Below are 27,608 nucleotides of genomic sequence, written 5' to 3'. Positions count from 1 at the left end.
GCGCTCCGGCCGGCGCGAGCGCCGCTCCTCAGTGGTGCCGTTCGCGGCGCTGCCGCCGGGCCGGCAGGGGGCGGGGCGGGGCGGGGCGGGCGCTTCCTGGCGGCGGCGGCGGCGGAAGTGGCAGCGGCCGGGCCGGGCTCCTGCGTCCCGCCGGCCCAGGCGTCCCTCGGCCCAGGCGGCAGGATGTCGGTGGCGGGGCTGAAGAAGCAGTTCTACAAGGCGAGCCAGGTGAGGCACCGCGGAGCGGCGGGCGGGTGGCCGGCTCGGTGGTGCCGTTATCCCCTCACGGTGTCCCTCCGTGTTCTCCTTGCCGCGGTAACCCCGTCCCGTGGTCCTTTCCCAGTGTCCGGTGATCCAGCTCGGTACCCTCCGGTGTCGCCCCTAGACACCCCCGTTACCGCTCCCGGTGCCTCCCCAGGGCTTGGTGCGTGTCCCCTGTGACCGGGGGGGTGTCGCGGTGTCCCCGGTTCGATCCTCCCCGGACCCCCGGGATGGCCCCATATCCCCAAGTCGTTGGGGAGACCCCAAAAATGAGCAGGTTTTGGGGGATTTTGAGGATTTTGGAGGAAAAAAGTTGCCAAATGTGCGATTTTTAGCCAAATTCACATCGATCCCGGTGGGGAACGGGGAGTTTGTATCATCCTTGGAGCTCGGGGGCCACGGCTCGGTCCCCAAAAATGTGGGAATCGGCCTCAAATTGGGGTTCGTCAGCACCTTCCCCATCATTCTCTGTGTGGGGGTGACCGTTCCTTGTCCCCCCGAGCGCAGCTTTCCTTCCAAATCCTTGTGAACGCCGCTGAAATTAACACTTTGCATTTATTTTTAAGCATTTTTCCATTTATTCTTATGCATTGCAATATATGTTATGTATTTTCTGTATATTAACGTATCTTTAGGATGATTCAGGAATCGCACACACGTCTCTGCTTCCCCTGGTCGCTGCTTTTCTGCCACTGTTTTTAAATTTAAGATGGATTTCGCACGGTTCTACCAACATCTTTTCCAGGTGCAAAGTTTAAACCCCTTTAAGCTCAGCCCGAGCGTGTTTTTGTGTGCGTCGCCTCCTTTCTCGGCCGTGTTTACAACAAGAAAAGTTTAAAAAGGCTTTTTTCTTAAACACCAAAGCAAAATAACAGATTCCTGAAGTCGTTCCCCCACCTCCTTTCTCGCAAACCTCGACGTCGTGGGGTTTCTTATACGATTTCCATGGGGGAAGATTGTGCTGAGAACTCGATGTGGGAGGATTTTGCTGCCGCAATGGTGTCACGGGGCAATTAGAGGTGAAATCTCGTCGGTGAGTCAGGAGTAGCGCGTTTCTAAAGTCTAAAAACATCATTTTAAAGGCGGCTTAAGTCTAAAAACGTCGTTTTAAAGGCCTTTCTTGGGGGGATTTATTGCGAAGTGAAATCATATGTGCTCTTTGGGCTTTTTGGTTTTGGTTACAGGTGTCGTTTGCCTAAAAGGAACCACTTTAGCTGCTTGCAGGAAAATTAAACCCAGTGCAGTTGTTCAGGGAGAAGTAACTTGCCCGACACGCGGACTTAGTGGCCTGGTCGCCTCGTGAATGTCCTTTGCTTGGGTGTTTCTGCGCTCGGTGGCATGTTAATGGGGCAACAAGGTGTATTTGCAGTCCGGCCATGTGTCCATCCGCGTCTCATGTCGCCACGAGGTTTTGGGAGCTGGTTCCCTGCGTTTTGGTGCGAGGTTTGCCGCCGATATTGGCGAAGCGGCCGTCTTTGCGGGGGCACAGAGGTTCTGCCACTCCCTTTGCAGCGCTGGGGACGCTTTAGAGATGCTTAAGCTGGGAGCGACTGCGGCTGGTTTGGCCATTTGTCTTTTCTCCCTTCCCTTTCCACCCTCTTTCCCTTCCCCTCTGCCGGTCCCACTCCTCAGCCACCCTTTGGCTGAAGAAGAGGAGGATTAGTTATGTTTTTGGCTCCCTTCACGCCCTCGGACGCTGCCAAAACCCAACATGTGGAAGATCTTTCCTCAAACGTTATGTTTCATTCCACGGCTGTTGTTAATTGAAGGAAAACGGAGCCGGGACCAAGGTCTGCGAGGCCCTCGGTGCTGCTGGAGCAGCGGGTTTGGGATCCCCCCGGCTCCCTGTGCGACGAGGGGGCCGGTTCCAGCCTTTTCGGTAGCGGGAAGGAGCAGGTTTGGCTCGTGGGCTTTTGCCGTCTGATTCCTGCGAGCCCTCGTCTTCCCCGGGCACCCACACGCCAAAAAGAGCCCAGATAATATCCTGCAAAACGAGAAGAAAAAGAAGCTGGCAAATGCTGCAGATGGTGAGGAGTTCTGCGTGTGCATCCAGAACAGGTTTTGCTGGTTCAAAGCAAAATGTTCTTATTAAAAAGAAAAAAACAACAGTAGGAAACATTCTTGCAAAAGGAAGGAGGAGAAACAACAAGAGCTTTGGGGTGGGGAGTCCCGGGGACCATCCTTGATCCATCGGCATCCGCTCGGGAATTTGCAGCAACCTCATGCTGTATAAATGGCTTCGTTTGCCGCATTTTCTTATTATACAAATGGGTGGAAGGGCTAAAAACATGCAAAACTTTCCGGTCACGACTGCGCCCTCCTGTGCCATTTGGGGTGAACGTGACGCTTTTTGAGTTCAGTGGGTCTGTCCCCACCTGCACGTCGAACAGGCACCGGCAGGTTTAGTTATCAGCTGCTGGACTGAAGGGACAAGCCCCAGGGTGGTGGCAGCGCTGCCGTGATATGGTGGTGACACATGCGGTGGTGACAAACACGGGGGTGACAAACACGTCCCCTCCCTCTGTGACAGCAGGACTGTCCTACCTGGGCAGGAGAAGCGGCACAGCTGGGGGATGGGGGTGATGTGTGCTGAAAAGCTGTCATTTTGGGGTGTGCCAGAGCCCTTTTGGGGACACCAGAGCTGTTTGCTGTGCTCAGGGAGCGGGCGCAGCCCAAGCGAAGGTGGCATCACTGCTTTAAACCGGGCTGGTGTTCAGCCCTGGGCGCTGCTGTCATCCCAAACAGGATTAACGTGCTCGCAAAGCCTGTATAGTCCAAGCCTAAAGCCTGTATAGTCCAAGCCTAAACCGTGCTCGGCCTGCCTAGGCTTAGGAACCGGGCTAACAAGCGGTGGCTCCTGGTCCGAGACACAGACCAACAACCTCATCCTCCACGTACAAAGTACAGAACCAATTTTCCAAGAGGAGGAGAGGCGAGCGCTAATTAAAACTAACCTGCCCTTGACACGCGTGCTTTTTCCTGAGTTTGATGACTGCTCCCAAGGCTTCAGAAGATATTTATGAACACGAATAGTGACCGCTTGCTTTCTGCCTGGCCCAAGAACCATTTCAGCCCAGAAAGACCAAGCCATTCCCATCCTTTTTTTTGCCCTTTGTGGTTATTTGCTCTTGTCATACGTGGGATTTCCTTTATTTCTCTTCAGCTGAGGTTCTTTCTGCAGTGAGTTTGTGCTGTGCTTTCAAATGTGGGGTTTTTTTCCATCCCTTTCCCAGCTTTAACAGCTTTAAAAGCTAATTTTGTAAAGGATAAGTCCGTCCTTCTAGCATCTGGCTCTCCGGGGCTTTCTCCTGCAGGCAGGAGTTGCCTTTCTGCTCGCTGCCTTTGCTCTGTACGCAGATGGGTGATGGTTTTCTCCGGATATCGCAGATGTGCTGAGCAGCACAGGATCTCCTGCTGGCAGTGAAATGGGAAGCGCAGCGAGCAGGAGAACCTTCCTCGTGGAAAACCAAACCCGTGAGGCCCCTTCCCCTGGCCGGGGCTCGTCTGTCTGCGTCAGGTCTCACTGCAGATGCTTTGGGTTGTTCCCCAGCTCCACCTCGCTGGTTTAGACCGACACACCCCAAGTTCAGCTGTGTGGTTTTGCACAAGATCTCCGCTGCTGGAGTTTAAAGCGTGGCTGGTGTAGGATGGGAGAGCAGAAAATAGAATCACAGAATGGTTTAGGTTGAAGGGACTTTCCAGCTCACCCAGTCCAACCCATGAACAGGGACATCTTCACCAGCTCAGGGTGCTCAGAGCCCCGTCCAGCCTGGCCTGGGGTGTCTCAGGGATGGTTCATCCACCACCTCTCTGGGCAACCTGGGCCAGGCTCTCACCACCCTCAGGGCAACAATTCCTTCCGTATATTGAGGATCTTCCAGATCTGCAGTGGTGTGAGAATTTCATGCTGACTTCTCTTGAATCCTCCAGCAATTAGTAAAGCCAAGAGCGGGCCTAGAAGGTTTTGCACGGTGGCTTTTCTGCTCTCCCATGCAGCATCTGTGTGTGACACCCCAGTGAAGCCTTTGCTGGTGCACTGGGGCTGAAACTTCACCCAGGAGAGCACCAATAGAGGAACCAGACACCCGGCGGCGAGTTGAGATGCTATTTTGGGACTCCCGTGTTCTTTTTGAGCTGTTCTGATGAATTTTGCGTGCCCGTAATGTGCAAACAGCGAGCGAGTTGGGCTCAGCAGGGTTGGAGGAGCAGGAGATCCCGGGAGCAGGTTGAGATCCCCAGGATCAAGTGGAAACCCTGGGAGCAGGTTGCTCCTTGGCTTTTCTGTGTTTTGGTGACAAAGGCAGGACGAGGGCCAGGTGCGAGCAGGTAATTCCTGCGGCAGGTAGTTGGCAGCGTCGGGCTCTAAGTTCCTTATCTGGAAATGGGAATTTGGACTGGATAGTGAAGGCATTTTGCAGATTCCTGCCAGCCTGACCTTCCCTCCCACACTACCTGGTGTTTGCTCTATTAATATTAACCTGGTTCGGAGTCCCCTGCAGCCTCCCTAGTTTATCTTTCGATATTAATCTGCTCCTGAGACTGGAGGAAAGCCGGATTTGCTGCAGCGCGCGGTGACGTCCCTGCTGCTCCGCTTGCCAGCCGAGGTCAGGCCGGGAGGGAGCCGAATTCAACCGCATTCAATTCAATTCAACCGAATTAAGTTGGGGAACAACCTGTTAGAGAGCAGTGTAGGGGAAAGGGAGCTGGGGGTCCTGGGGACAGCAGGGTGACCATGAGCCAGCACTGGGCCCTTGTGGCCAGGAAGCCAATGGGACCTGGGGTGGGTTAGAAGGGGGTGGTCAGTAGGTCAGAGAGGTTCTCCTGCCCCTCTGCTCTGCCCTGGGGAGACCACACCTGGAATCTTGTGTCCAGTTGTGGTCCCTCAGTTCCAGCAGGACAGGGAACTGCTGGAGAGAGTCCAGCGCAGCCACCAAGATGCTGGAGGGAGTGGAGCATCTCCCGTGTGAGGAAAGGCTGAGGGAGCTGGGGCTCTGGAGCTGGACAAGAGGACACTGAGGGGGGACTTATTCCTGGGGATCAATATGGAAAGGGGGAGTGTCAGGAGGATGGAGCCAGGCTCTGCTGGTGACACCAGTGACAGGACAAGGGGCAATGGGTGCAAACTGGAACACAGGAGGTTCCACTTAAATTTGAGAAGAAACTTGTAGGGGGTGAGGGTGGCAGAGCCTGGCCCAGGCTGCCCAGGGGGGTTGTGGAGTCTCCTTCTGTGCAGACATTCCAACCCGCCTGGACACCTTCCTGTGTAACCTCATCTGGGTGTTCCTGCTCCATGGGGGGATTGCACTGGATGAGCTTTCCAGGTCCCTTCAACCCCTGACACTCTGGGATTCTCTGAATTCAGTTCAGCCTGGAAATGTGTTTGCAAATCCACATAGGGCAGGTGAAAAAGCAGAGGAGGAGACACGTCGTGGGGAAGGATCCGCGACTCGGGGCCGGGAGGATCCTGCGGCGTTGGGAGTGCTGAGTCCTCATCAACATCTGCCCGTCTGCCTTGGGGCTTTCTGTCTAAAATTATCTATTTATCCAACTCTGTTTTCACAGGTTCTGGGTGAACTACTGAAAGCCATGGCGTGAAAGGGGGATGGTTTGTGGATGCGGTGGAAGGAAATCCTTCCTCCCCGCTCTCCCTGCCAACACTTTCCTCCTGGGAAAGAGCAAAATAGGGATGAGATCAGGCAGGCTGCCTTGTAAAAGCTGATTCATTTCTTTTGCACATTTTTCTCTTTTCTTTGCCCTTGTCTCTCCCATCCCTACATACGCCAGTGCCTTTTACCAGAGCTCACAGCCCCATCCAAACCCTGGGTGGTAAAACCGGAGGGACGACGGGGCAGCTCCTGCCACCCGAGACTGCAGAAATACCAGCGTAACAAATCAAAATTACAGGCTCGATGCCCCTGGGGGGTGGAATTTGCGTACGGCGGGGTGCAAGGGGTTATTACAAAACCCGAACCTGCTGTATCGATGTTGCTATCGCTTCTGGAGAAGATTGAAGATTTGCTCCCAAGCAGGATTCCAAACTCCCCGAAAGACCAGAAATAAATCTGCAACCCAGCAAGCATTGGGTTTGTGGTGCCAGCTGAGCTCATTCGCCTGGAAACGCGGCGATGCGGCTCGGCACGGATGCTGTTTCATAAGAGGGCTGCGCTCGCCGTCCTTCCCATCTCTTTAATTGCGTTGATTAAATCATCAGCGTGAGCTGTGAAGTCGAGGACCTGGAGCCAGAGCTCCTGTCACCGGGGGTGACTTTTCCTGCAGATCTCCTCCCTCCTGAGCTCCTCTTTTCCTAAGCGTCACGACTTAGCGCAAGATTCAGCCCCTTTTGGCCTCTCCCTGTGATTATAAAAGCGATAATTCCCTTTTTGTTGTTGTTTTTTAAAGGTTTCCTCTTCCCCTTGGCCCCATCGTCCCTTTCATTGTTGCTCCCGTGGTTTTCAGGAACGGGTTCCTGTTGACAGGAAAGGGCCGTATTTGGGATAAACACACTACTCGTGGGTTTGCGGGTTATACTGGAGGATGCTGGTGAGATCTCCAACCTGCCCTGGGACCAACACAAGGTCCTGGACCTTTTGCAGCAGGTGGAGAATTGATGACAAGAGAGTCTGGGCTGCTCCAGCCCCTGGTGCGTGTAATTAGTTTCATTGCCGATACCTTATTAATAAAATGAGTCTTTTTTTTCTCTTAAAGCCACTGGGAAATCGAAATCTCTCTCGTAATAACTGGCTATTAATAAAGTTCATGATACTGTCACTAATTAGATTGCTTTTTTGCTCCGAAAAAAAGTTAAATGCATCTCCATAATGAAATTCTGTCTTTCAGAGAGAAGACAAAATTTGCATGATTAAAGCTTTAAAGGGCCTTTTCTAATTGAGAAAAAGCTTCATAATTCATCCTAGAGCTTGAAAAGCAGGCTGTATCTTCTTGTTGGCCCAGGCTTTATTCATCAATGATAATTTATTAACCACTTGCGTGACTCAGTCTGTTTTGGCTTTACAGGACTAGCGATATTTACATTGAATCTTGCCACCTTTGCGATGAAAAAGGCAGAAAATGGTGAGCAATTATCTATGTATGAAGCAAATCCACTGCGTAAGAAGGTGCTGTTCTTGCCAAAATGTGGGGGTTTTGCCCTGGTTTTCTCTCTGTAAGCTCCAAAGTGGAGTATTTAGAAAAGACCATTTGTTGCGTGTCCACGCACACGCTCTTGGGTGGACTTGGGGCTGCTGGGCTGGCACAAATCTGGAGCGCCAGATGTCGGTGCAGTTTTCTCTTCGGAAAGATCCTCCTAATTGTACAGGATGAGTTTTAAAGACCGAGGAAATCCGCACTTCTGTGCTCAAAGGGGATAACACAACCTTAGTGTTATCCACCGCGATTTTGGGGGCACCTACCGCTCTGGCTGCAGAGAGCGACGCAAGGATGGCATCACGGGTCAAAAAGGAAACTGCAGAGGGTTTTTTAACATTTAAACTGTTCTGAAGTTGTTATCGGTGAGCATTAATGATGCATCAGGGCTGACTTGAGTGAGGCATTGACACAGTCTCCACAGCATCCTCACAGTGAACTGAGGGAGTGCGGGCTGGATGAGCGGGGAGTGAGGTGACTGCGAACTGGCTGAAGGGAAGAAGCCAGAGAGTCGTGGTCAATGGGGCACAGTCCAGTTGAGGCCTGGATCCAGTGCAGAGCCTCAGGGGTCAATACTGGGGCCGGTATTATTCAATATATTCATCAATGATTGGGATGAGGGAATAGAGTGACTGTCACAACTTTGCTGGTGACACCGAGATGGGAGGAGTGGTGACACTGGAAGCTGTGCTGCCATCAGAGACCTGGACAGGCTGAGAGCTGGGCAGGGAAAATGTAATGAAATAGAACAAGGGCAAGTGTAGAGTCTTGAATCTGGGCAGGAACAGCCCCAGGTTCAGTGTAAGTTGGGGAATGAGCTATTAGAGAGCAGCGGAGGGAAAAGGGACCTGGGGGTCCTGGGGCCAGCAGGGTGAGCATGAGCCAGCACTGGGCCCTTGTGGCCAGGAAGCCAATGGGACCTGGGGTGGGTTAGAAGGGGGTGGTCAGTAGGTCAGAGAGGTTCTCCTGCCCCTCTGCTCTGCCCTGGGGAGACCACACCTGGAATCTTGTGTCCAGTTGTGGCCCCTCAGTTCCAGCAGGACAGGGAACTGCTGCAGAGAGTCCAGCGCAGCCACCAAGATGCTGCAGGGAGTGGAGCATCTCCCGTGTGAGGAAAGGCTGAGGGAGCTGGGGCTCTGGAGCTGGACAAGAGGACACTGAGGGGGGACTCATTCCTGGGGATCAATATGGAAAGGGGGAGTGTCAGGAGGATGGAGCCAGGCTCTGCTGGTGACAACCAGGGACAGGACAAGGGGCAATGGGTTCAAACTGGAACACAGGAGATTCCACTTAAATATGAAACAGAGCCTGAACAGGCTGCCCAGGGAGGTTGTGGAGTCTCCTTCTGTGCAGACATTCCAACCCGCCTGGACACCTTCCTGTGTAACCTCATCTGGGTGTTCCTGCTCCATGGGGGGATTGCACTGGATGAGCTTTCCAGGGCCCTTCAACCCATGACACTCTGGGATTCTGTGGTCTCTCTGTTCCCCCTCGCTCCCAGCAGCCGTACGGCCGTTTGCTCGCTCCTACTCGCTCTCCTTTTCCTTCAGATGCCGTGCTCTGCTCTGATAGCCGCCAAGCTTTTCCTAGTATTCAAATGAACAAGGAAAACGCGTGTTTATAGTGTTCTCGATGATTTCTCGCCCTCTTTGATGTCTGTGTACACTCAGATAGCGCTTGGGCTGTGCTGTAGGTTTCTCTTGGCCCATGTGTCTGTGTTGAACGTGCTTTGCGTGGAGTTCCCGCTGTCTCCTATGAGCCGGGAAGAGGGTTTTGTACCTTCCCTTTGGTGGAGCTGAGCTTTTTTGATCCCGTTTCTGTCTGTAAACGTGCCAGGGAACTCACCTTGAGCCCATTAATGCTCTTTGCCACCCAAAACCAAGTGTCAGCCATGACTAAACTCTTTAGATAATTGCTCAATGTGTCCTGTCAACCTGGTTCGGCCTCATCGTGCTGCAAATCCAGAGGTTCCTCTGCCTCCTTCCCAGTCCTTTGAACAGTCTCTGGTGCTGGTTTTTGGGGGATTTTTTGCTGGCTGATACCAGTTTATGTCACGCACCCCGGGGAGGTGTTTTCTCATCTGTCTTGCTTTGCACAGCAGCAGAAATCCCGCCTGCTGCTTTTTTGCAAGCCGTCCCGTGGCCGCGATGTTTTCCGCAGGGACACACAGGTGTCGTAAGCCCCCTTTTTTCCCTGTTTTTTTTAGTTAAATCACAGTATCACAGTATGTTTGGGATTGGAATGGACCTCAAAAGATCATCCCTAGGAGCATCATCCACACGGATCTTTGGGGCTGATCATCCATCCACCAACCGAAGCCAGAACCGCTGCACACTCGGCCTCACTTTATCCTTGAAGCTCTGCAGGAGGAATAAGGATCTCCATTACTAGAACTCACTTCTAATGCTTTGTGCTTTTATATCGCATTTAACGAGCGGCCCCGAGCCCCGGCCGCGCGTCGCTCGCTCGGCTTTGCCCCGCGGGGCGGAGTGGCCGCGGAACGATGGCTCAGCAGCTTTGCAGAGGTCAGGCCGTGATTCACTGGGGCTCTTCCGAGAGAGGACGGAGGGAGGTTGCGCAGGAAATCTGGATGCAAAGCAAATATTCCACATTTCCTCTCGGTTTATTGGCTTCCTGAGTTGCTGTAGTCACTGCAGGCGGGTGAGAAGGGGAGAGACGAGAGACAAGAGCTGCTGCTTTTTTCCTTAGGTGATTTTGTTTTCCCTCTTAACATGACCCAATTATATATATTTTATTTCCCAGCTGAATAGAATTTGCGTCTCATTCGGTGCAGAACACACGAGAAATAACTAATAATAGGAGAAAATATTTACCATGCGAATGGCTGTTGCTGGGTGTTGGGAGGTGCCCCCTTCCCTGCAGCGAGAACATTGCTGCATTTTGAAACCTTTCTGCTCTGGGTGAGTCTATTTTAAGGCAGTTTTGTGCCTTTTCAGCAGCCTGGCCGTGGTTTGGTATTAGCCAGGGCAATGGGGTTTTGCTCAGGGAGGGAAGGAGGTACCATCGTTCTGCTGCTGGATGTGTTTCTTCAGAGAGCACCGGGATGAGCACGGAGCTAAAAACCTCATAATAATAATCACAACTATGATTTTAAATACTCCAGACAAGGAAAGGATGAATATCCCAAGCAACTGGGCCGCATTGCAGCGCATCTATCTGCCCGACCTCGGCCAGCGTGACCTGCTGGCTGCTGCTAAAGTTACTTCTATGTTTTTAATTCGCGCTGTCCTCATTCCTGTGAGCCCATCTGCTGGATGCAGATGAGTCACCCGATAGCGCTTTGAGGAGGTGATTTGCCAGGTGGCTCCCTAGAAAGCTGCCTATGCATGCGGTGGCCCTGTCGTTGCGCTTTCTATATGATAAGATTACGACCCGAGGTCACTTTGAAGGCTTTTTGCCTGGTCGGGAGGGAAGGGAAGGAGCTCTTCATTGTTGTGGGCTGACCTTCCTGCTCAAAATCAAGGCAGTTCCTCTGGTGTTGGGTGGAGAGTGGCCAGATCCCCAGCTCAGATGGTGAGGGGGTGGAAAGCTCCGTTTGTTTTTAGACACGTTTTCCGGGCGCACGTGTCTGGAGGCAGCGGAGCCACCTCTACGTGTCTTTGCACAAGTGCTGGGGCTGGGTGGCGAGTCTGGGGTGGGACCGGCCCTCCTTGTGCGAGACGGGAAAAATAAAGGCAAGTTCGGGAGAATGTTGAGAGTTGGATACAAGGCTAAAAATGCTCCTGGTGAGGGGCTGGAGCACAAGTGTGATGGAGCGGCTGAGGGACCTGGGGGTTCAGCTGGAGAACAGGAGCTGAGGGGAGACCTTCTGATCTCTGAACTGCCTGAAAGGAGCTTGGAGCCAGGGGAGTCGGGCTCTGCTCCCCAGGAACAAGCGCCAGGAGCAGAGGAAACGGCCTCAAGTTGCGCCAGGGGAGGTTGAGGTTGGATGTGGGAACAATTTCTTCCCCAAAGGGCTGTGGGGCATTGAACAGGCTGCCCAGGGCAGTGCTGCAGTCGCCATCCCTGGAGGGTTGGACAGACGGACATGAGGTTCTCAGGACATGGGGCAGTGCCAGGGGTGGGTTATGGTTGGACTTGATGACCTTGAGGTTCTTTTCCAACCGAAATGCTTTGATGCCTCTATTTAGCAAGGAGACCAGACAACTTAGGTGCCGGTGGAGCAGTCGTGTGCCCCAGGACGGGTTAGATCAATGGCTGGGCTGACGTTGGCAACCAGCAGCGAGGTCTTGATCAGCCGGGCAGGATGGCCAGAGCTGTAGCTGCCGTTCCTCCTCCTCCGGTTCCCTTCTGAAGCCCAATGGGGATGTGAGAAATGGTGAGACAGCGTCTGCCGAGTCGCATCCACCCTCTGTTTTTAGCTCTGCTGCTCACCTGCTCTTGACAGCAGGCAAATCGCTTCCTCTCATTCTCTTTCCTCTTCTCGCACTTGTTAGTCTTCTCTCCTTGCAGTGGCAGCTTTTGGGGTGAAAAAGTCCAGTGGGTGCAACAGTGCTTGGCCCCGTGGGGACCATGGAGCTGCTGGATGTCCCCCCGTGTGGAGCACGGACATCTGCTGGGGAACGTGCCCTCCTCTTCGTCATAAGGACAGTGGTAATTGTGCATGCCCTGTTCCGCACAATAAACCCTTAGATTTGTTTTCTTCTCCTTAAAGTAGGTCAGAAGTTGTTGGGCTGAGCGTGTGCTCTGCTGTGGGCGTGCCGATCGCTCCGTACACCAGCGTGTCTGCCGTCTCTCCTTAAGAAAGGATGCCTTCCATTTTTAATTAAAAAAAAAAGCTTAAAAGTCTCTGAGGAGGCAGAATACAGGCAGATCTGCAAAGGTAGTGTGGACAGACAGAACTACAGGCTGGCTGGGAGGACAGGGATGTGTGGTAAAGCTCCCCGTGGTTCTGCGTCTGCTGCTGCTCCACGGGAGCTGGTCGGTTGGGAACCGGTTGGTTGGGAACTGGTCAGTTGGGAACTGGTTGGTCGTGTCGTCCCAGTTCCAGCCCTGGGTACTCGCTGCTGTGATGACCAGGAGCTGGAGCTGTACCCGGAATGGTGAGGCCTCAACACGACATTCGCGTGCATTGGATCCCAGCTGGTGCCTGCTGTCCAACCAGCACCTTCCAGTCTTGTTTCATTTCGCAGGATTACGCCAGGAAGGTGACAATTAACTTTTAATGAGACACTTTGTGTTGGCGAGGACAGGCAGCACATCAGAGCTCAGGTGTCTGCGGGGGATTGACACCGGCCCTGGGACACCTCCCAGTACAAACTGGTTCTGCAGGAGCCGCTGCGGTGGAGAGACATGCAGGGTGCTCAGGGAGGAACCCGAGGGTTTTCATGGAATCATTTTGGTTGGAAGAGAACCTCAAGGTCGTCAAGTTTAACCCACCCCATGTCCTGAGAACCTCATGTCCGTCTGTCCAGCCCTCCAGGGATGGTGACTCCAGCACTGCCCTGGGCAGCCTGTTCCAATGCCCCACAGCCCTTTGGGGAAGAAATTGTTCCCCAGATCCAACCTCAACCTCCCCTGGCGCAACTTGAGGCCGTTTCCTCTGCTCCTGGCGCTTGTTCCTGGGGAGCAGAGCCCGACCCCCCTGGCTCCAAGCTCCTCTCAGGCAGTTCAGAGATCAGAAGGTCTCCCCTCAGCTCCTGTTCTCCAGCTGAACCCCCAGGTCCCTCAGCCGCTCCATCACCCTTGTGCTCCAGCCCCTCACCAGCTCCGTTCCCTTCTCTCAACTCGCTCCAGCACCTCAAGGGTTTTCTTGGCCTGAGGGGCCCAAAACTCCCCCCAGAATTCAAGGTTTGGCCTCCCTAGTGCTCAGCACAGGGACGGTCACTGGTCCCACTGGCCACACTGGTGCTGACATTTCCCGTTGCTGCAGGCAGAATTCGGCCTCTCCCGGCTGTGCTGTTAGAAACGGGGTGTGTTTCAAGGAGGCTTTTTTTGGGGCTCCGCAGCCCTTGTTCCCGAGTCACGTTTCTCTCCCAGCTCTAAAAGAGAAGCCTCTTCATCGGCCGTTCTCCCTGTGTGTGCACATACCATTCCTGCCTCTCCCTCTAACCAGCCTCCTGCCGCAGCAGTTACTCTAAACAATTGGTCTTTCATTTCCAAAGATCTTCCACCACCGCAGCCCTCCATGGGTTTTGAACAGCGAGGGCAAGTCGGGATCGTTCAGATTCCCGCGTCCCTGCGAAGGAAACCCATAGAAACCCCCCGTGAGGCTGCAGAAACTGCCAATTGTGACGGGGCGACAAGAAGCAGCCGCATCTCGTCCCTCTGGATGATGCTCCATCCGGGCTGGACGCCGCGCTCCTGGTGATGCTGACGCTCACTGGGCTCCAGCCGTGAGTTAACGCACCTCCCTGCCTCTGCTCTCAGCTATTTAGGGCATCTTTTCGCTGCCAAGAGCCTTTTAATTAAACATGGATGCGAAGAAAGGGATTGATTCCCCACATCCCCGCTGGAGTTTGCGTGCGCCGCCCGCTCCGTCCCCCGCCCTGCGGCGGGTTTGGTTGTGCCAGGTAAACAGCCGTCCTGTTTTAAAGCAGTTTGTTGTCTTGCTGGGCTGTAACGCCCAACTGCGTCGCCTTGTGCTAATATTTGTTTTAGGAAGCATTTAGCTTGAGCTGCTGTAGCAGCGCGGCTGAGGGTTTTTTGTCGCTGAACCCTGCTCCTCTACCCGAGCTGCTTCAGGTTTAACCTTTTGGTTCGTGTCACATCCTGGCAGGGCTGGGAGATTGAAGAAACCAGAGAGTATAGCCGTGTTCTCATCTGTCACACCGAGCCAGCTGATGCGCTTCAGTGCAAACCTGCCAGGGAGTATTTGGGCCGCTGAATTTGGTTAACAATTTGCACGTCTTACCTTGCCCGGTCCCTTCCCTGGCTTCACACCCAGCTGGTTGCAGCGTTCAGGAGAGGTCAGGCCCCTAACCAAGGCCAGATGGGTTTGTCCCAGGTCTTTTTTTGGCTGTTTGAGAAATACAAGTGCAGAAGAATTGTCACCACATCCTCAGAAAAGCCCCCAAGGCAGCCCCTGGAGGAAGCTGTGCTGGGATGTTGCACCACCTTATGGTTCACTTAAGCCAAGCTGGACTCTCCAAGCAATATCTGGATGTTTCCTTCTGTCCTGCTGTCCTTCCTCTCCCATCCTGCAAGCAAATAGCGAGCTTTTTACTGAACTTAATGCTTCCCGGAGAAGTTCAGCTGCCTCCTCGCCATCCTTTGCGGGCTCTTCGTGACGAGATGCACGATGCAGCACTTGGGAACTTGGCTCCCGCTCGGGTTCGTGAAGCTCGAGGTTAAACAAGGAGCCGGCGAGAGCTACGTGTCTCGGTTGTGGGGAGAATTCTGCATCCATTTGTCTCCTTGCCTGGGAGATTTGGGAGCGCGGGGATGGGGACGGAGCCGCTGCGGATGGCACAGACCCTCCTGCTTTCCTCCTGGTTTAATTAGAGCCAGCGGGGAGAGAACCTCAACCGTATTATTCCTTCACAGCGGGGTAGCAGTAGCATTGCTTGAACGTCAAAAGGAGGATTAAATTAGTCTGCGAGTGAGTTTTTTGGGGTTGTTTTTCTTTCTTCGCGTCTCTGGGAGGGTGTTAAGCCTCCGGAATCTCTGGCGATGGGTGCCTGGGACATGGCACGCAGCCCTGATTACAGCCCAGCTGCTCACGGGGGTGATTTGCAGCTTTCTGGGCTGCAAATCCGTGGGCGGACAACAGTGGGAATGGAATTTCTCGGGATAATTGTACCCTTCCCAGGTGTATTAACAAACATGGGAGGTTTCCAGATGTGTAACCTTTACCAAAAGTGTTCCATGCCCCTTTTTGGCCGTGCAGGTTGCAGGATTTTTGGCAGCTGGAGCGAGCTTTGCTTTGCTGAGCTTGTCCTGGCAGGCACAGCAAATGCTTCGTGCTTTGGTGGTGGTGGTTTTTTGTTGGTTTTGTCTTTAAATATACACTTTTATATATATCAATTTCTTTCCTCCCTATTTTGGAGAGAAAAATGAGATGTTGCTGAAACACTGAAGAGCTTATAGAATCATTTCAGTTGGAAGAGACCCTCAGCATCATCGAGTCCAACTATAACCCAACTCCAGCACTAACCCGTGTCCCTAAGAATCTCATCTAAACGCCTTTTAAACCCTCCCAGGGATGGCGACCCCCATCTTGTTCTTCTTCATAATAACAAGCATTTCTTCTTCACCTCCTGCTTGATAACCTGATTTTCGGAGGCCGAACACAACAAGCAGGGCTGGTGCGGACTCTCCCAGCGCTTTTGAAACTGGATAATTACCCAAAGGGTTTGTTGGTTTATTATTGTTCCCCTTGCCTTTTCCTCAAAAAAAAAATAAGGAATCATTTTGCATCCCCATGGGAGCAGGAGGAAGAAAGACTTGATAAAATCAAGTATTTGATGTCCAAGTAAACAAACCTGTATTGTTCGCCCAGAACTGGAGCTTTGACTCCAAACAGGAGGATCCTGCGGGTGTCGGGGGGTCCAGAGTGCACGCCTGATCCCAAGACCACTTTTGATGTCTGTGTAGGTGATTTGCTGTCCCTTTGGACCAGTTTGGGACAAGATAATCCCTAATTTTGGCCGATTTGTGTGTCCTGCATCCCCAGGTGCTGCCGCTTGCTTTGCCGCACCAGCGCGGGGCTGGCAAGGAGACTTTCCTCTCTGATTGTATTGCAGGGAAGGACAATTTTAGGTGGATTTAATAAGGCGTTTATTATTGTTCAGCTCGGGCAGTTGAATGGGGAGGTTCAGGGAGCAGGACCTTTTCTCAGATGGAGCAATATTTAGAAGAAAGCTGATAAACCAAATAACCAAGCTTTCCAGCTAGTCAAACATCTCGCCTTTTCTCTAGTTTTAGAACAGGGTGTCAGAAACGCTTTGATAAATGGATTCGAAAGCTTTACCGGAGCTTTTCTGCAGGTCTCTTTATTTTCTACTTACAAAGAATTCCAAACCTCCATGCCCCAGATCCTCCAGCGTTTCCCCTGGGAGGGCTGGTTTGGGGTTTGGGGGGTCTCTGCTGTCTCCATATTCTGTGCTGGCTGCCGTGAGCACAGTGTGTTCACTCCCCATTTATTTGCATTTTGCCGTGTGTGAAACTGAAGCTTTGGCTCAAAATGGAGCCGAGAGACAATTCTGCCTTTTCCAGCAGGCATTGGAGTTGGAGCCGCGTGTTGTGATTTAAGGAGCCGTGTCGCTTCTGTTGGGTGAGGAATATCCTGGCTCAGCCATGCTTGGGGAGAGCAGGAGACGTTTGGGTTTGCAGTGAGGCAGCGTTAGCCAAAAGTCACGTATTTTTAAGATGTTTCGGGCTGTTCTTCCACCTCCTTTCTCTTGCAGATGCTGCCCGGACAACCCTTCTTCCTTTCTGTCCCAGGGACTTACTCCATGAGCAGCTTTAAGGAGTCACGACCATTGATTCCTCCTCCCTTGTTCTTTTTCTACAGCTGGTCAGTGAGAAGGTTGGAGGGGCAGAAGGGACCAAGCTTGACGATGACTTCAAGGAAATGGAAAAGGTGAGTAGCGAACGAGAGAAATCTCTCGAATTGCCCATATAACATCGCAGCCCTGAGCTGGTTGGGGTTCACTGCTGCTGGTCATCTTGTCTTCCCCACAGAAAGTGGACCTGACCAGCAAGGCTGTTACAGAAGTGTTGACCAGAACCATCGAGTACCTCCAGCCCAACCCAGGTGAGTGCTTGGAGCTCTGTCCCCCAGTTTGCCAGGGAAAGAGTCAAAAGGGGCAGGGGGACATCAAACAGAACCTTTTTGTCCCTGAAATATTGGTCACCAGCCCATGGCCACGTTCTATATCAGATGATGATCCTGATACCCCACTTGCCCTGGACTGTAAGATGCTGCTACTGCTGTTGAACTAAGAACAGACACATCTTTCACCTTGGAAAGGACCCTGAAAGGGACCCGTTTTTCTTGGGATATCCAAAAAAAGTGGCATTTCTGGGCTGGGAAGGGGTGACTGGCTTTGCTGGCATCTGGAGCCTGCTGTCCTCCCCACCAAATTCCAATTGCGCTCCGGGGACTACGGGAGGGCTGGGGAAACTCCTTTGGCCTTCACTGGCGAGCTGTGGGGAACTATTTTTGCTCGCTGTCTTGGAAAAGCAACTTCTCTTTTGAGTAGCACATGATATTTCTGGTAGATGAAGACAATAGAGTTTCTTGGCTTCAGGTTTAGCTTGGAAAAAAAAGCTACAAAAAAATGTTGGCAGCGACCAGCAGGCGAGTTCGAGTAATCGCGAACGCGGCTGTTTCTGTGCCAGCTTCCAGGGCCAAGCTCACCATGCTCAACACCATGTCCAAGATCCGCGGGCAGGTGAAGAGCCCCGGCTACCCGCAGTCGGAGGGGCTGCTGGGGGAGTGCATGATCCGCTACGGCAAGGAGCTGGGCGAGGATTCCAACTTCGGTGAGTGTCCCGTGGGGCGTGTGGATGAGGCGGCCGAGGCCGCTGCCAAATTTCCAAGCCGTTCTTCCGAATTCTGGAAGGGTTTTTGTGACCATTTGTGTCACCGGTCGGTACTGGGGGCTCCAGCGTCCCAGATCCCAATCCCTGGCGTTACGTGCAAAACCACCTCTTAATTCTTTCTTATTAACCGCTAAAATAAAACCACACGTAGGGAAAAATGCTCCCTTGCTTCTAAGCAGAACGACCGTGCCGTGAAAACCAGATGGAGCGAGATGCGGAGTTTTACGGTGCGGTTTCCAGCTCGAGCTCTGCCCCGGGGAGGCTGTATCCCGTAAATCTTCATGTCTTTTCGCGTGGCGGTTTCTCACAGCCACGTGTGACTCGCGGGGATGCGGGGGGGTGAAGCCTTTCGCTGACATCAGTTTTAATCCGCTAAAACATCAGCCTGCGCATGTGACGGCCGCACAACAGCTGTCCCATGGCTCCCAGTGCCCGGAGGAGCCTTTTGGCCACAGGAAGATTAAAAAGCTCTGGCTACTTTGTGGGAATGATGAAGAGTTTCTCTGGCCAGCTGCAATCTCAGCATCTCTCTTGGCTCGCAGGAACCGGAATCGCTACAGAGAGCAAAGGGGAAGGAAGTTTTTAGAAGAACACACCAAACCTGATTTCCTTTAGTAGCCTCTCTTGAAAGAAACACTTCACTTGATGGATTTTGATGTTAGTACTGCAGCCCTAAGACCGGTTATGTAGAAATATGACCGTTGAAATAATTCTCCTTGCGTATTTATTTTTCCAGCTGGACAGTGATGTTTTCACTGTACCCTCTATTTCGCTTGTATATTCTCCTGTGCTAATATTGTGCTGAAATGGCTGGTTTGCCAAAGCTGCACAGGAATAATTTAATCTATAAATGCTTTCCACTGGAATATAAAGCCAAAACTAAATGTGCTTTGCTGCGAGTCCCTGTGGCTTAGTGGTCCTTGTGGCAGGAGCCTCCGAAAAGCACAAAACAAAATAGGTGTCTATAAGCAACTTGGAGCTCTGTGATTAAGAGGAGAGAAGGGATCAGGTTGGCCTGGTGCAGGTTAGTGTCTAAAGTGAATATAAAAGGTTGTGGGGTTGCTGCCAGCGTCTGGGGAAACTGGAAAAGTTGCTCAGAATGCCCTGGGCTTAAAATTATCTGAACAAAAGGCTGGGTCAGCCCGAATGCGCCTCTGTGCTTGCCAGCGGTTGAGGTTAAAGCCAGTTAGCAGCTCAGCAGCTCCCCGAGCTAACAGGGAGTCTAAAAAAACCACTGCTTTTCAAAAGTATTTGTACCTTTTTCCTTCCTCTGTGGAGCTGGTAGATCGTCCCTGTTTTTCAGAGTTAAAACCAAAGCGCGTTGGTGCCGCGTCCTGCGCGGCGTCGGTACCGACGGGCGATCGCCACCTCTGGGATTTGCTCCGGGTCGAAGTGCGGGAGGGTCGGCCGGAGCTTGCGCACGCTGGGTGTCTTGGCAGAAGCTCTGCGTGCAGGTTCCAGCTCTGTTTAACTGCCTGGCCCCTTCTCCCTCCTCCCTTTCTCTCCCCTCTTCCCTTTCTCGCTCCAAGGCGACGCGCTGCTTGACGCTGGCGAATCCATGAAGCGCTTGGCTGAAGTGAAGGACTCGCTGGATATTGAAGTCAAACAAAATTTTATCGATCCTCTCCAGAACCTGTGCGACAAAGACCTGAAAGAGATCCAGGTAAACAGCACCGTGGTTTCCTTCCCTCCTTCCTCTCTTTAGTTTCTGGCCTCTCCTGGCTGTTAGCGCACATCACCGCTCGCTGGCGTTGAACTTCACCACGTTCTTTACAGCCGTTGGCCCTATTCTGTTCATAGCCATATATACCATAATTTTCAAGCTATGAGCAAACCTCCCTCTAGGTTTTTACACAGCAACTCAAGAAGCTCCTTTGGTGTCTCACTGGACAGTTTGGTAGCTCCCATGTGCTACCACAAAGACAAGTCTGTGCAAAGCACGGCCAGGCTTTGTAACAGGATCTATCCTAACCTGGAATTCACAAGGCAGCTCTCTCGAGTGCGTTTTCACTTACGGTGGTGTCCTGGATAAAATAACCACCCACTATTGTTTCAGCACTTACCTGTACTCCCATTCTGCAGGCTGATTTAAATAGCCCTGCCCTGAGCAGTCAGGGATGCAACACCCAGAACCTGCATCCCAATTCCTCATCTCCAGAGGTCCTTGTCGCTCTGGTGGAGCTGGAAGTAGCATGAGGAACAGATTTGGGCTGCTCCCTGCAGCGTTTCCCTCCAGCTCTCTGCTGGAAGGGGTTGAAATCATGTCCCCGTTTCAATTTGTTGAGGGTTATCCGCAGCAATAAGCCTCTGCCAGGCTGGATTTGGATAGTCCGCTCCTCACTGTCTTGAACCTTGAGCTGTTCATCTCATCCTGGAGCCTCTCTGGGGTCTGAGCAAAGGTGGGAGCTACAGAAACATGTGCTGCAAGATCAGGTGTCTGAGACAAATGAACTTGGCCTGTAATTAGAGATGCCTTCCCAGCAGAAGAGCTCCACTGCTCCTAGTCTCTGGTTTTTGTCCTTCTTTTTCCTTTACTCTTCATCACCATCCTCTTCCCAGCACCATCTCAAGAAGCTGGAAGGCAGACGCTTGGACTTTGACTACAAAAAGAAACGACAGGGCAAAATCCCCGATGAGGAGCTTCGACAGGCCATGGAGAAATTTGAAGAGTCCAAGGAAGTGGCCGAGACCAGTATGCACAACCTGCTGGAAACCGATGTGAGTGTGTTTCTGTGCACGAGGGTGGGATCTCTTGAAGGACATGGAATTAAGACACTCATTTCCACTCTCGTTTGTGCCAGTGTGGCTTTGCTTGGCGGGCCTCTTGTCATTCCTGTAGCCCCTTGTCCTGATCCAGCTGTTGTCCAGAGAAGGAGCATCTGCAGCTTCTCTGGGTAGCCTGTTCCAGTACCTCATGACCCTCATGGGGAAGAATTTCTTCATATCTCATCTAAATCTCCCCTCTTTCAGTGTAAAGCCACCCCCCTTGTCCTGTCACTCTATGCCCTTGTAAAAAGTCCCTCCCCAGCTTTCCTATAGGTCCCATTTGGGTACTGGAGGCTGCTCTGAGGTCTCTGCAGAGCCTTCTCTTCTCCAGGCTGAACACTTCAGCTCTCTCAGTCTGTCTCCGTAGCAAAGGTGCTGCAGCGCTCTCATCATCCGCTCTGGTGTGATTCCCGCAGATCGAGCAGGTGAGCCAGCTCTCGGCCTTGGTGGACGCCCAGCTGGACTATCACAGGCAGGCGGTGCAGATCCTGGATGAGCTGGCGGAAAAACTCAAGCGCAGGTGAGTTCCAGAAGGGTCGGTCTCAGAAGGTCCCAGTTGCTCTGAGGACCACAGAATCATTTTGGTTGGAAAAAAGCCTTAAGATCATCAAGTCCAACCATAACCCACCCCGGCACTGCCTCATGTCCTGAGAACCGCATGTCCGTCTGTCCAGCCCTCCAGGATGGTGACTCCAGCACTGCCCTGGGCAGCCTGTTCCAATGCCCCACAGCCCTTTGGGGAAGAAACTGTTCCCAGATCCAACCTCAACCTCCCCTGGTGCAACTTGAGGCCGTTTCCTCTGCTCCTGGCGCTTGTTCCTGGGGAGCAGAGCCCGACCCGCCCTGGCTCCAAGCTCCTTTCAGGCAGTTCAGAGATCAGGTCTTCCCTCAGCTCCTGTTCTCCAGTGAATCCCCCAGGTCCCTCAGCCGCTCCCATCATACATGTGCTCCAGCCCCCTCCCTAGAAGGTGAACACAGCGTGGTGGGGACAACGTGGTGGCCACAGGACAGAAGAGCACTTAGATCACATCTGTAAAGGCAGGCGTCTGTGATCCACCCCCAGACCCTGTGTTTTCCAGCTCTCCCCTCCATTCAGAAGTCCCTCTCCTGGCCGACACTGCTGCAGAGGTGGCGAGAGGCAGATGTGTGTCAGGCAGGCAGGAGCAGGCACAGCCACAGAGCTGCCTGGTCTTGCTGCTCTCCCTGCCCCTCCTTGAGTGCCCGACCTCTGCAGCGGCCCCGGGGAACGTGCGGTTCCTGCCAAGGTGCCAAGAAACACAGAGCTGCTGTTGAAATACCCAGCGAGCTGGTTCACGTGGCTGCTGTGACTTGCACAGGTCCTTCTTCCTGCTGCTCTGTCTCACCTGAGCAAGTGTCCCCCCAAACCCTGGCCAAGGAATCATAGAACCACAGAAAGGTTTGGGTTGAATGGACCTTCCCAGCTCCCCAGTGCCCCCCTGCCATGAGCAGGGATATCTTCACCAGCTCAGGGTGCTCAGAGCCCCGTCCAGCCTGGGGTGGGATGTCTCCAGGGATGGTTCATCCACCACCTCTCTGGCCAACCTGGGCCAGGCTCTCCCCACCCTTTAGGAAGCAGAGGTGGCTTTGTCCCTTACCAAGCCTGGCTCGAGGTGGCTTGGACAGAGCCACAGCAGCGACTCATCCTTTCAGGGCGATTTGGCATTGCTGCTCTTTCCTTGTAAGAAGAAACTGCTGAGTGGATGCTGTGCCTGGCTCGAATTAGGAAGAGCTGGGAGGAACCTGCCAAGCGTGAGCTTTCCAGCTGCAGCACGAGTGTCCTCTGCTGGTCTGAGCTGCCTGAGCCACCTCAGCAGCAAAGCCTGGAGCATGTGGCCCTCTCAAAAGGAAAAGTCCCAAACCCTGGGCAAGATCCATCTTCGAAACGCCCCAGCACAGAATGTTGGGCAGATTCTTGTCTACAAGCCAAATTTGCTCCCATGCGTAACCACTGCGGAGAGTAAATATCACACGGATCTCATCATATTCTGTTTTGTATTTCAATTTATCTGCATTTCTTTTCCTTTTTCCAGGATGAGAGAGGCTTCCTCGCGTCCCAGGCGGGAATACAAACCCAAACCCAGGGAGACGTACGACTTGGGAGACCCTGACCAATCTAACGGGGGCTTCTCTTACAATCCTACCCCCAAAGTCCCAGGTAAAGTTGTCCTCCGTGTGTGTGCACACACAGGTGCCTCTGGAGCAGCCTCCTTCGGGTGGAGGGGAACTGCTCTGCTTGGAAATGATGTTTCTGGAGTGTTGGATGTGCCTGCACAAGCTGGTGGCTCTGAAAACAGCAGAAATGCCTCTAGACTTGGGCTGTTTTTCTCTTGGGGCCCAGCAGACTTTGTGATAGCGGCTTTGGGGACGTCCCAGCAGCGTCTCCAGCCTGGGCCACTCTCCTGGAGCACCCAGCAGTGGCAAACAGGGATAACGGAGCATCCTCCCCTCCCTCCCTGCCTTCCATCACCTGCATCCATCCCTCCCCGGTCCCGGCGAGGCAGGCGGGTTTCTAACACAGCATGTGTGCCCCCCCTGTTTCTCCAACCAGCTCCTCCTCCCTTTGGACCTTCCCCTCTCTCCAGTTTACGTTATTTAAGCATGTCTCTTTTTGTTTGTAAGCAGCTTCCTCCTCTTTCCGATCCGACAAGCCGTTCCGGGCCTCCGTCAGGAGTATCCGTGAGTTTCCTCCCTCCTCACTGCATGGTGTGTGCGACCATCTCTCCCCATCCCTCCTCGCTCCTTCTTCCTGTGATGCTGCCGCTTGGAGCCGCTAACACTCCCGTGCTGAGCCCGGCCAGCAGAACAGCTGAGCCGAGCTGAGCTAAGCCTTGAGCTAAGCCCCAAATTAAAACAGCCGCGTTATATTGGTGTTTACCACCCCAAAGCCGGGGCATTCACTCACCCAGAGGAGTCATAGCCACTGTCATCACACAGGCACGTCCTGTGTGAGAGCACAGGGATCAGATGCTCCTCCTGGCATCTCAAGGGTTATTGCGTTCTCGTTATGAGCCCCCAGCTTGGATCACCCCCCTCCAGCTCCCGTTTCCCCCCCGGTACCCCCGTGCCGAAGGCTGGGGCAGCGGCAGAGCCTCGGCACGCTGAGCTGGAGCCTGCAATGCCTTGTGGGGTGATGTGGGCTCTGTGGGTCACCACTCCTGCTGAAGGGACCCTTTAGGGTCCCTGTTGGGGTCCCAAGGCCAGGCTGGGGCTGCGGCTCAGAGGTGTCACCGTGGGGAGAGCTGCTGGGGGGCAGGAGGACCGGAGGAGCCGCTGTGGGACCAGCTTGTGGTGGTGGGGCCAGCCTGCGATTTTGGGAAGTTGTCTTAAAATCCACGGATCTGCTTGGCTGCCGCTTTTGGGTGTTTTTGGTGTTCTCTGGGTCCCGTCGGCTGGGGGTGTTCACAGCCCAGACGTGGTGCTGTCTGTGCTGTTCCCTCTGCACCGGCTGGAACAGCTCTGGTGCCGGGGGGAGTCTGTGAGCTCAGTGCCTTTTTGGTGGGATCCCCACAGTCTCCCCATCCCAAAACACGAGTGCGCAGACAGAGTGAGCAGCACCTTTCCCTGCTCCAAAAAAAATCCCCTTTTGCAGTCAAAAGGTCTGATGTTTAAATAGTGGAGCTGAGGTGGGAGAAAGACACTTGCCTCTTCTCCCCATGTTTTTGGGGGTGGCTTGCACACACCACTGAGCAACTAATTGCTTTGAAGCCCTATGCCCAGTGCAGTCCTCCTCATCCCATTGCCTTCAGGCTCGGGGTGACCCCTCGAAAGCAGAGGGACCCCCGGGGTCCTTGTCCACCACATCCTGATGTCCAACCCCATCACTGATTAATTAATGAAGCACACAGCAGGTTCTCACATATCTATGGGAATAATGGTTTCTAGTGTGATGTGATCTGATTTAGGTTGGAGTTAAACTTTGTGTGGGGGAATTCCCGGCAGGAACAGACAACACGGGGTGCTGGAGGCAGAGATCTGCTTTGGGAGAAGCTCGCGAAGAACATAAAATCATTTTGGTCGGAAAAGCCCCTCAAGATCACAGAGTCCAACCGTAACCCACCCCTGGCACTGCCCCATGTCCTGAGAACCTCCTGTCCGTCTGTCCAGCCCTCCAGGGATGGTGACTCCAGCACTGCCCTGGGCAGCCTGTTCCAATGCCCCACAGCCCTTTGGGGAAGAAATTGTTCCTAAATCCAACCTCACCCTCCCCTGGCGCAACTTGAGGCCGTTTCCTCTGCTCCTGGCGCTTGTTCCTGGGGAGCAGAGCCCGACCCCCCTGGCTCCAAGCTCCTTTCAGGCAGTTCAGAGATCAGAAGGTCTCCCCTCAGCTCCTGTTCTCCAGCTGAACCCCCAGGTCCCTCAGCCGCTCCATCACACTTGTGCTCCAGCCCCTCACCAGCTCCGTCCCCTTCTCTCCACTCACTCCAGCACCTCAAGCTCTTTTTTGGCATGAGGGGCCCAAAACTGCCCCCAGGATTCGAGGTTTGGCCTCCCCAGGTCCCAGCACAGGGACGGTCGCTGCCCTGGGCCTCCTGGCCACACCAGTGCTGGTACCAGCCAGGATGCTGGTGGCCCTTTGGCCACCTGGGCACGCGCTGGCTCATGTTCAGCTGCTGCCACCAACACCCCCAGGGCCTTTTTTGCTGGGCAGCTTCCAGCCGCTCTTCCCTGAGCCCGTAGCAGCAAGAAAGCAGAGGAACCCGAGAGCTAAAAGCAGCTAAAGGAGTCTATTCAGAGTTAATTCTTTACCATGGGGGGCAAAGCGATGGGGCAGCTTCTCCCAGGCACAGCTGGGCTGGGAAGTGAGTTGATCCGAGCGCTGATCCCGTGCGGTGTTGGGATGCGGGGGGCAGGGGGTGTGCAGGGGTCTCTCTCAGCTGTCCCCCCATCCTCTCCTGCAGCCCCCCTGGACCAGCCGTGCTGCAAGGCTCTGTACGACTTCGAACCCGAGAACGACGGCGAGCTGGGCTTCAAGGAAGGCGACATCATCACCCTGACCAACCAGATCGACGAGAACTGGTACGAGGGGATGATCAACGGCCAGTCCGGCTTCTTCCCCCGCAACTACGTGGACGTGCTGGTTCCGCTACCTCAGTGAAGCCGCATCGCTCCCGTCCCCGCTCCATTCCACCTCCATCCCGCACCGGGACCCCGTTCTCTCTGCGTCACCTCGGGGCGAGTTGCCACCAAGGGAACAAGCCGGAAGGCTCCAACAGGCCCCCTCTCACCCCCTGTGAATTTGGTTGTTTTAATTTTTGGGTTTTTTTGTCCTTCTGGTGCTTGAACTTCGGTACTTTGTGCACCCCCCGGCTGTACCGTTGTCACCGGCCTCTCCCTTTCCAGATTGTTTTTGTCTTTCCTTCGGGTCGAGCATCAGGACGAGCCGGGTGGGAGAGCCGGGACGTGTCCTTCCCGGCCCAGCGGCGGGGGGCACGGAGCCCCCAGCCCCATGGAGGGGCAAACCCTTTGCCCCCCACCCCACTGAACACTACCCCGCTCCCCACAGCCCAACACGCATACAGGACCCCGGGGGGGACGCTGCGGCACAGAAACACTACAACACCCACCGAACACTAAGCCAGCCCTGCGGTGCAGGTGCTGAGCCCTCCCGGGGGCTCTGTGCTGGCCCCCCCACCCCAAGGGACAGAGCGGGGATGTCCCCTCCCCGCGTTATCCCTCTGCCCCCTCCCCGCAGAGTTTAACCGGGGTTGGCTGTTCCCTTCTGCCCTCAATTTGAAGTCAGGTTGTCTGGACCTTGGGCTTTTCCTGCTACACCCTCTCAGAGCTGGGGGATCATTTGGGGGGCGAGGGACACAGCCCGGGGTCTCCCCGCTATGGGGCAGAGCAGGTCCTGGCTCAGGTCCCCCCAAATCCCTGCGCTTCTCCCTGGGGAGCCCTCAGCCCCCCGTCCCGCAGGACCGGGGCTCGGCTGATCCTCACGTGCCTTCCCTGTGCCCCCCACCTCTGTCCTCCTTGCGGGGGGACCTGTGTCCCCCTCTGTCCCCGGGTTTGGTGGGAAGAGGCATCGTACATCTCAGAGCCGCTCCTGCTGCCCCGAGCATTCTGTATGGGGGTCCGGCTGGGGGCCGGCAGCGGCGACGCTCACACCGTCTCTCCATAGTTTTTCTCGCTAGAAAAGTGGGTTTTGTCCCCCATTTCCTGGGCCTTGGCCACTTTCCACCTCTCCTCCTCCTCCTCCTCGTGCTGCAGCACGTCCCTGTCCCCGCTGCTCCTGTTCCAGTCCCACAACCCCTTTGTAGGGATCGTAGCCGTGCATGTCCATGTGTGTCCATCCCCAGCCGGGCTGACCGGTGACCCCGCTCCCCAACACGGGGTGGCCCCCCATGGATCCCAGCAGCGCAGGGAGCCCAGGGGACCGTCCCCTCCCCGCTGGGGACCGGGGTCACATCCCGGGGGCAACGGCTCCTGCTCAGGTGGATTGAACCGTGTTTTGTCAGCTGGGACAACTTGCTAGACCTTTTATTTTGTTGTTTTTCTTTTTTTTTTTGTAATGGTTTCTCCTGGTTTTTAGGGGGAAAAACAAAAAGACAACCCACAAATCTCAAGTTGTATCTCGGAATGAAAGTATTAAATGTTTTCTTCTTTCTAACGGCTGTGTCCCCTCTGTGAGCGCACGTCCCTCGGCGGGACGTCCCCGATCCAGCCCCAAGCCCAGGCAGCAGCATAGTGTCCCCGAGGCACCATGTCCCCAAGATACAATGTCCCCAAGGCACCGTGTCCCCAAGCACACCAGCCACCTCTCATGATCTGCTCTTTAATCAACTACCACTTCCACAAACAACTGAAAACCGAAACTCCCACCATCACCACCACCCTCCCTCTGTCACCCCCGGGCCGGGGGGGCCGGGACCCCTCGGTTTTGCTCCCCGGAGCAGCGGGCGATGCCGCGT

General features: G+C 54.1%; 1 protein-coding gene across 2 annotated transcripts; it reads left to right on the top strand.

Annotated features, from left to right (window-relative positions):
- The first annotated feature begins 101 nt into the window (after positions 1 to 101).
- SH3GL1 (SH3 domain containing GRB2 like 1, endophilin A2) lies at positions 102 to 27,447 on the top strand. Of its 2 annotated transcripts, XM_080359360.1 has the most exons (10): positions 102 to 228; positions 16,880 to 16,948; positions 17,050 to 17,122; positions 17,710 to 17,853; positions 19,443 to 19,576; positions 20,473 to 20,631; positions 21,096 to 21,199; positions 22,731 to 22,855; positions 23,323 to 23,376; positions 25,599 to 27,447. In XM_080359360.1, exons 1-10 carry the CDS (start codon positions 184 to 186, stop codon positions 25,793 to 25,795), a joined length of 1,104 nt encoding a protein of 367 aa, XP_080215486.1. In that variant the 5' UTR covers positions 102 to 183; the 3' UTR covers positions 25,796 to 27,447. The 2 variants fall into 2 exon arrangements, with proteins under 2 accessions (XP_080215486.1, XP_080215487.1); XM_080359361.1 differs by lacking the exon at positions 23,323 to 23,376.
- The last annotated feature ends 161 nt before the right edge of the window (positions 27,448 to 27,608 follow it).

Source organism: Nesoenas mayeri (genome assembly GCF_963082525.1).
Source record: "Nesoenas mayeri genome assembly, chromosome: 25".
NCBI classification, from domain to species: Eukaryota; Metazoa; Chordata; class Aves; order Columbiformes; family Columbidae; genus Nesoenas; species Nesoenas mayeri.
This window is presented reverse-complemented; position numbering and strand designations above follow the sequence as displayed.

Coding starts and splice junctions, on each gene's coding strand:
- SH3GL1 (XM_080359360.1), top strand. CDS start 184: ATGTCGGTGGCGGGGCTGAAGAAGCAGTTCTACAAGGCGAGCCAG. Junction 16,949..17,049: donor ACTTCAAGGAAATGGAAAAG/GTGAGTAGCGAA, acceptor TCTTCCCCACAG/AAAGTGGACCTGACCAGCAA. Junction 21,200..22,730: donor GCGGAAAAACTCAAGCGCAG/GTGAGTTCCAGA, acceptor TCCTTTTTCCAG/GATGAGAGAGGCTTCCTCGC.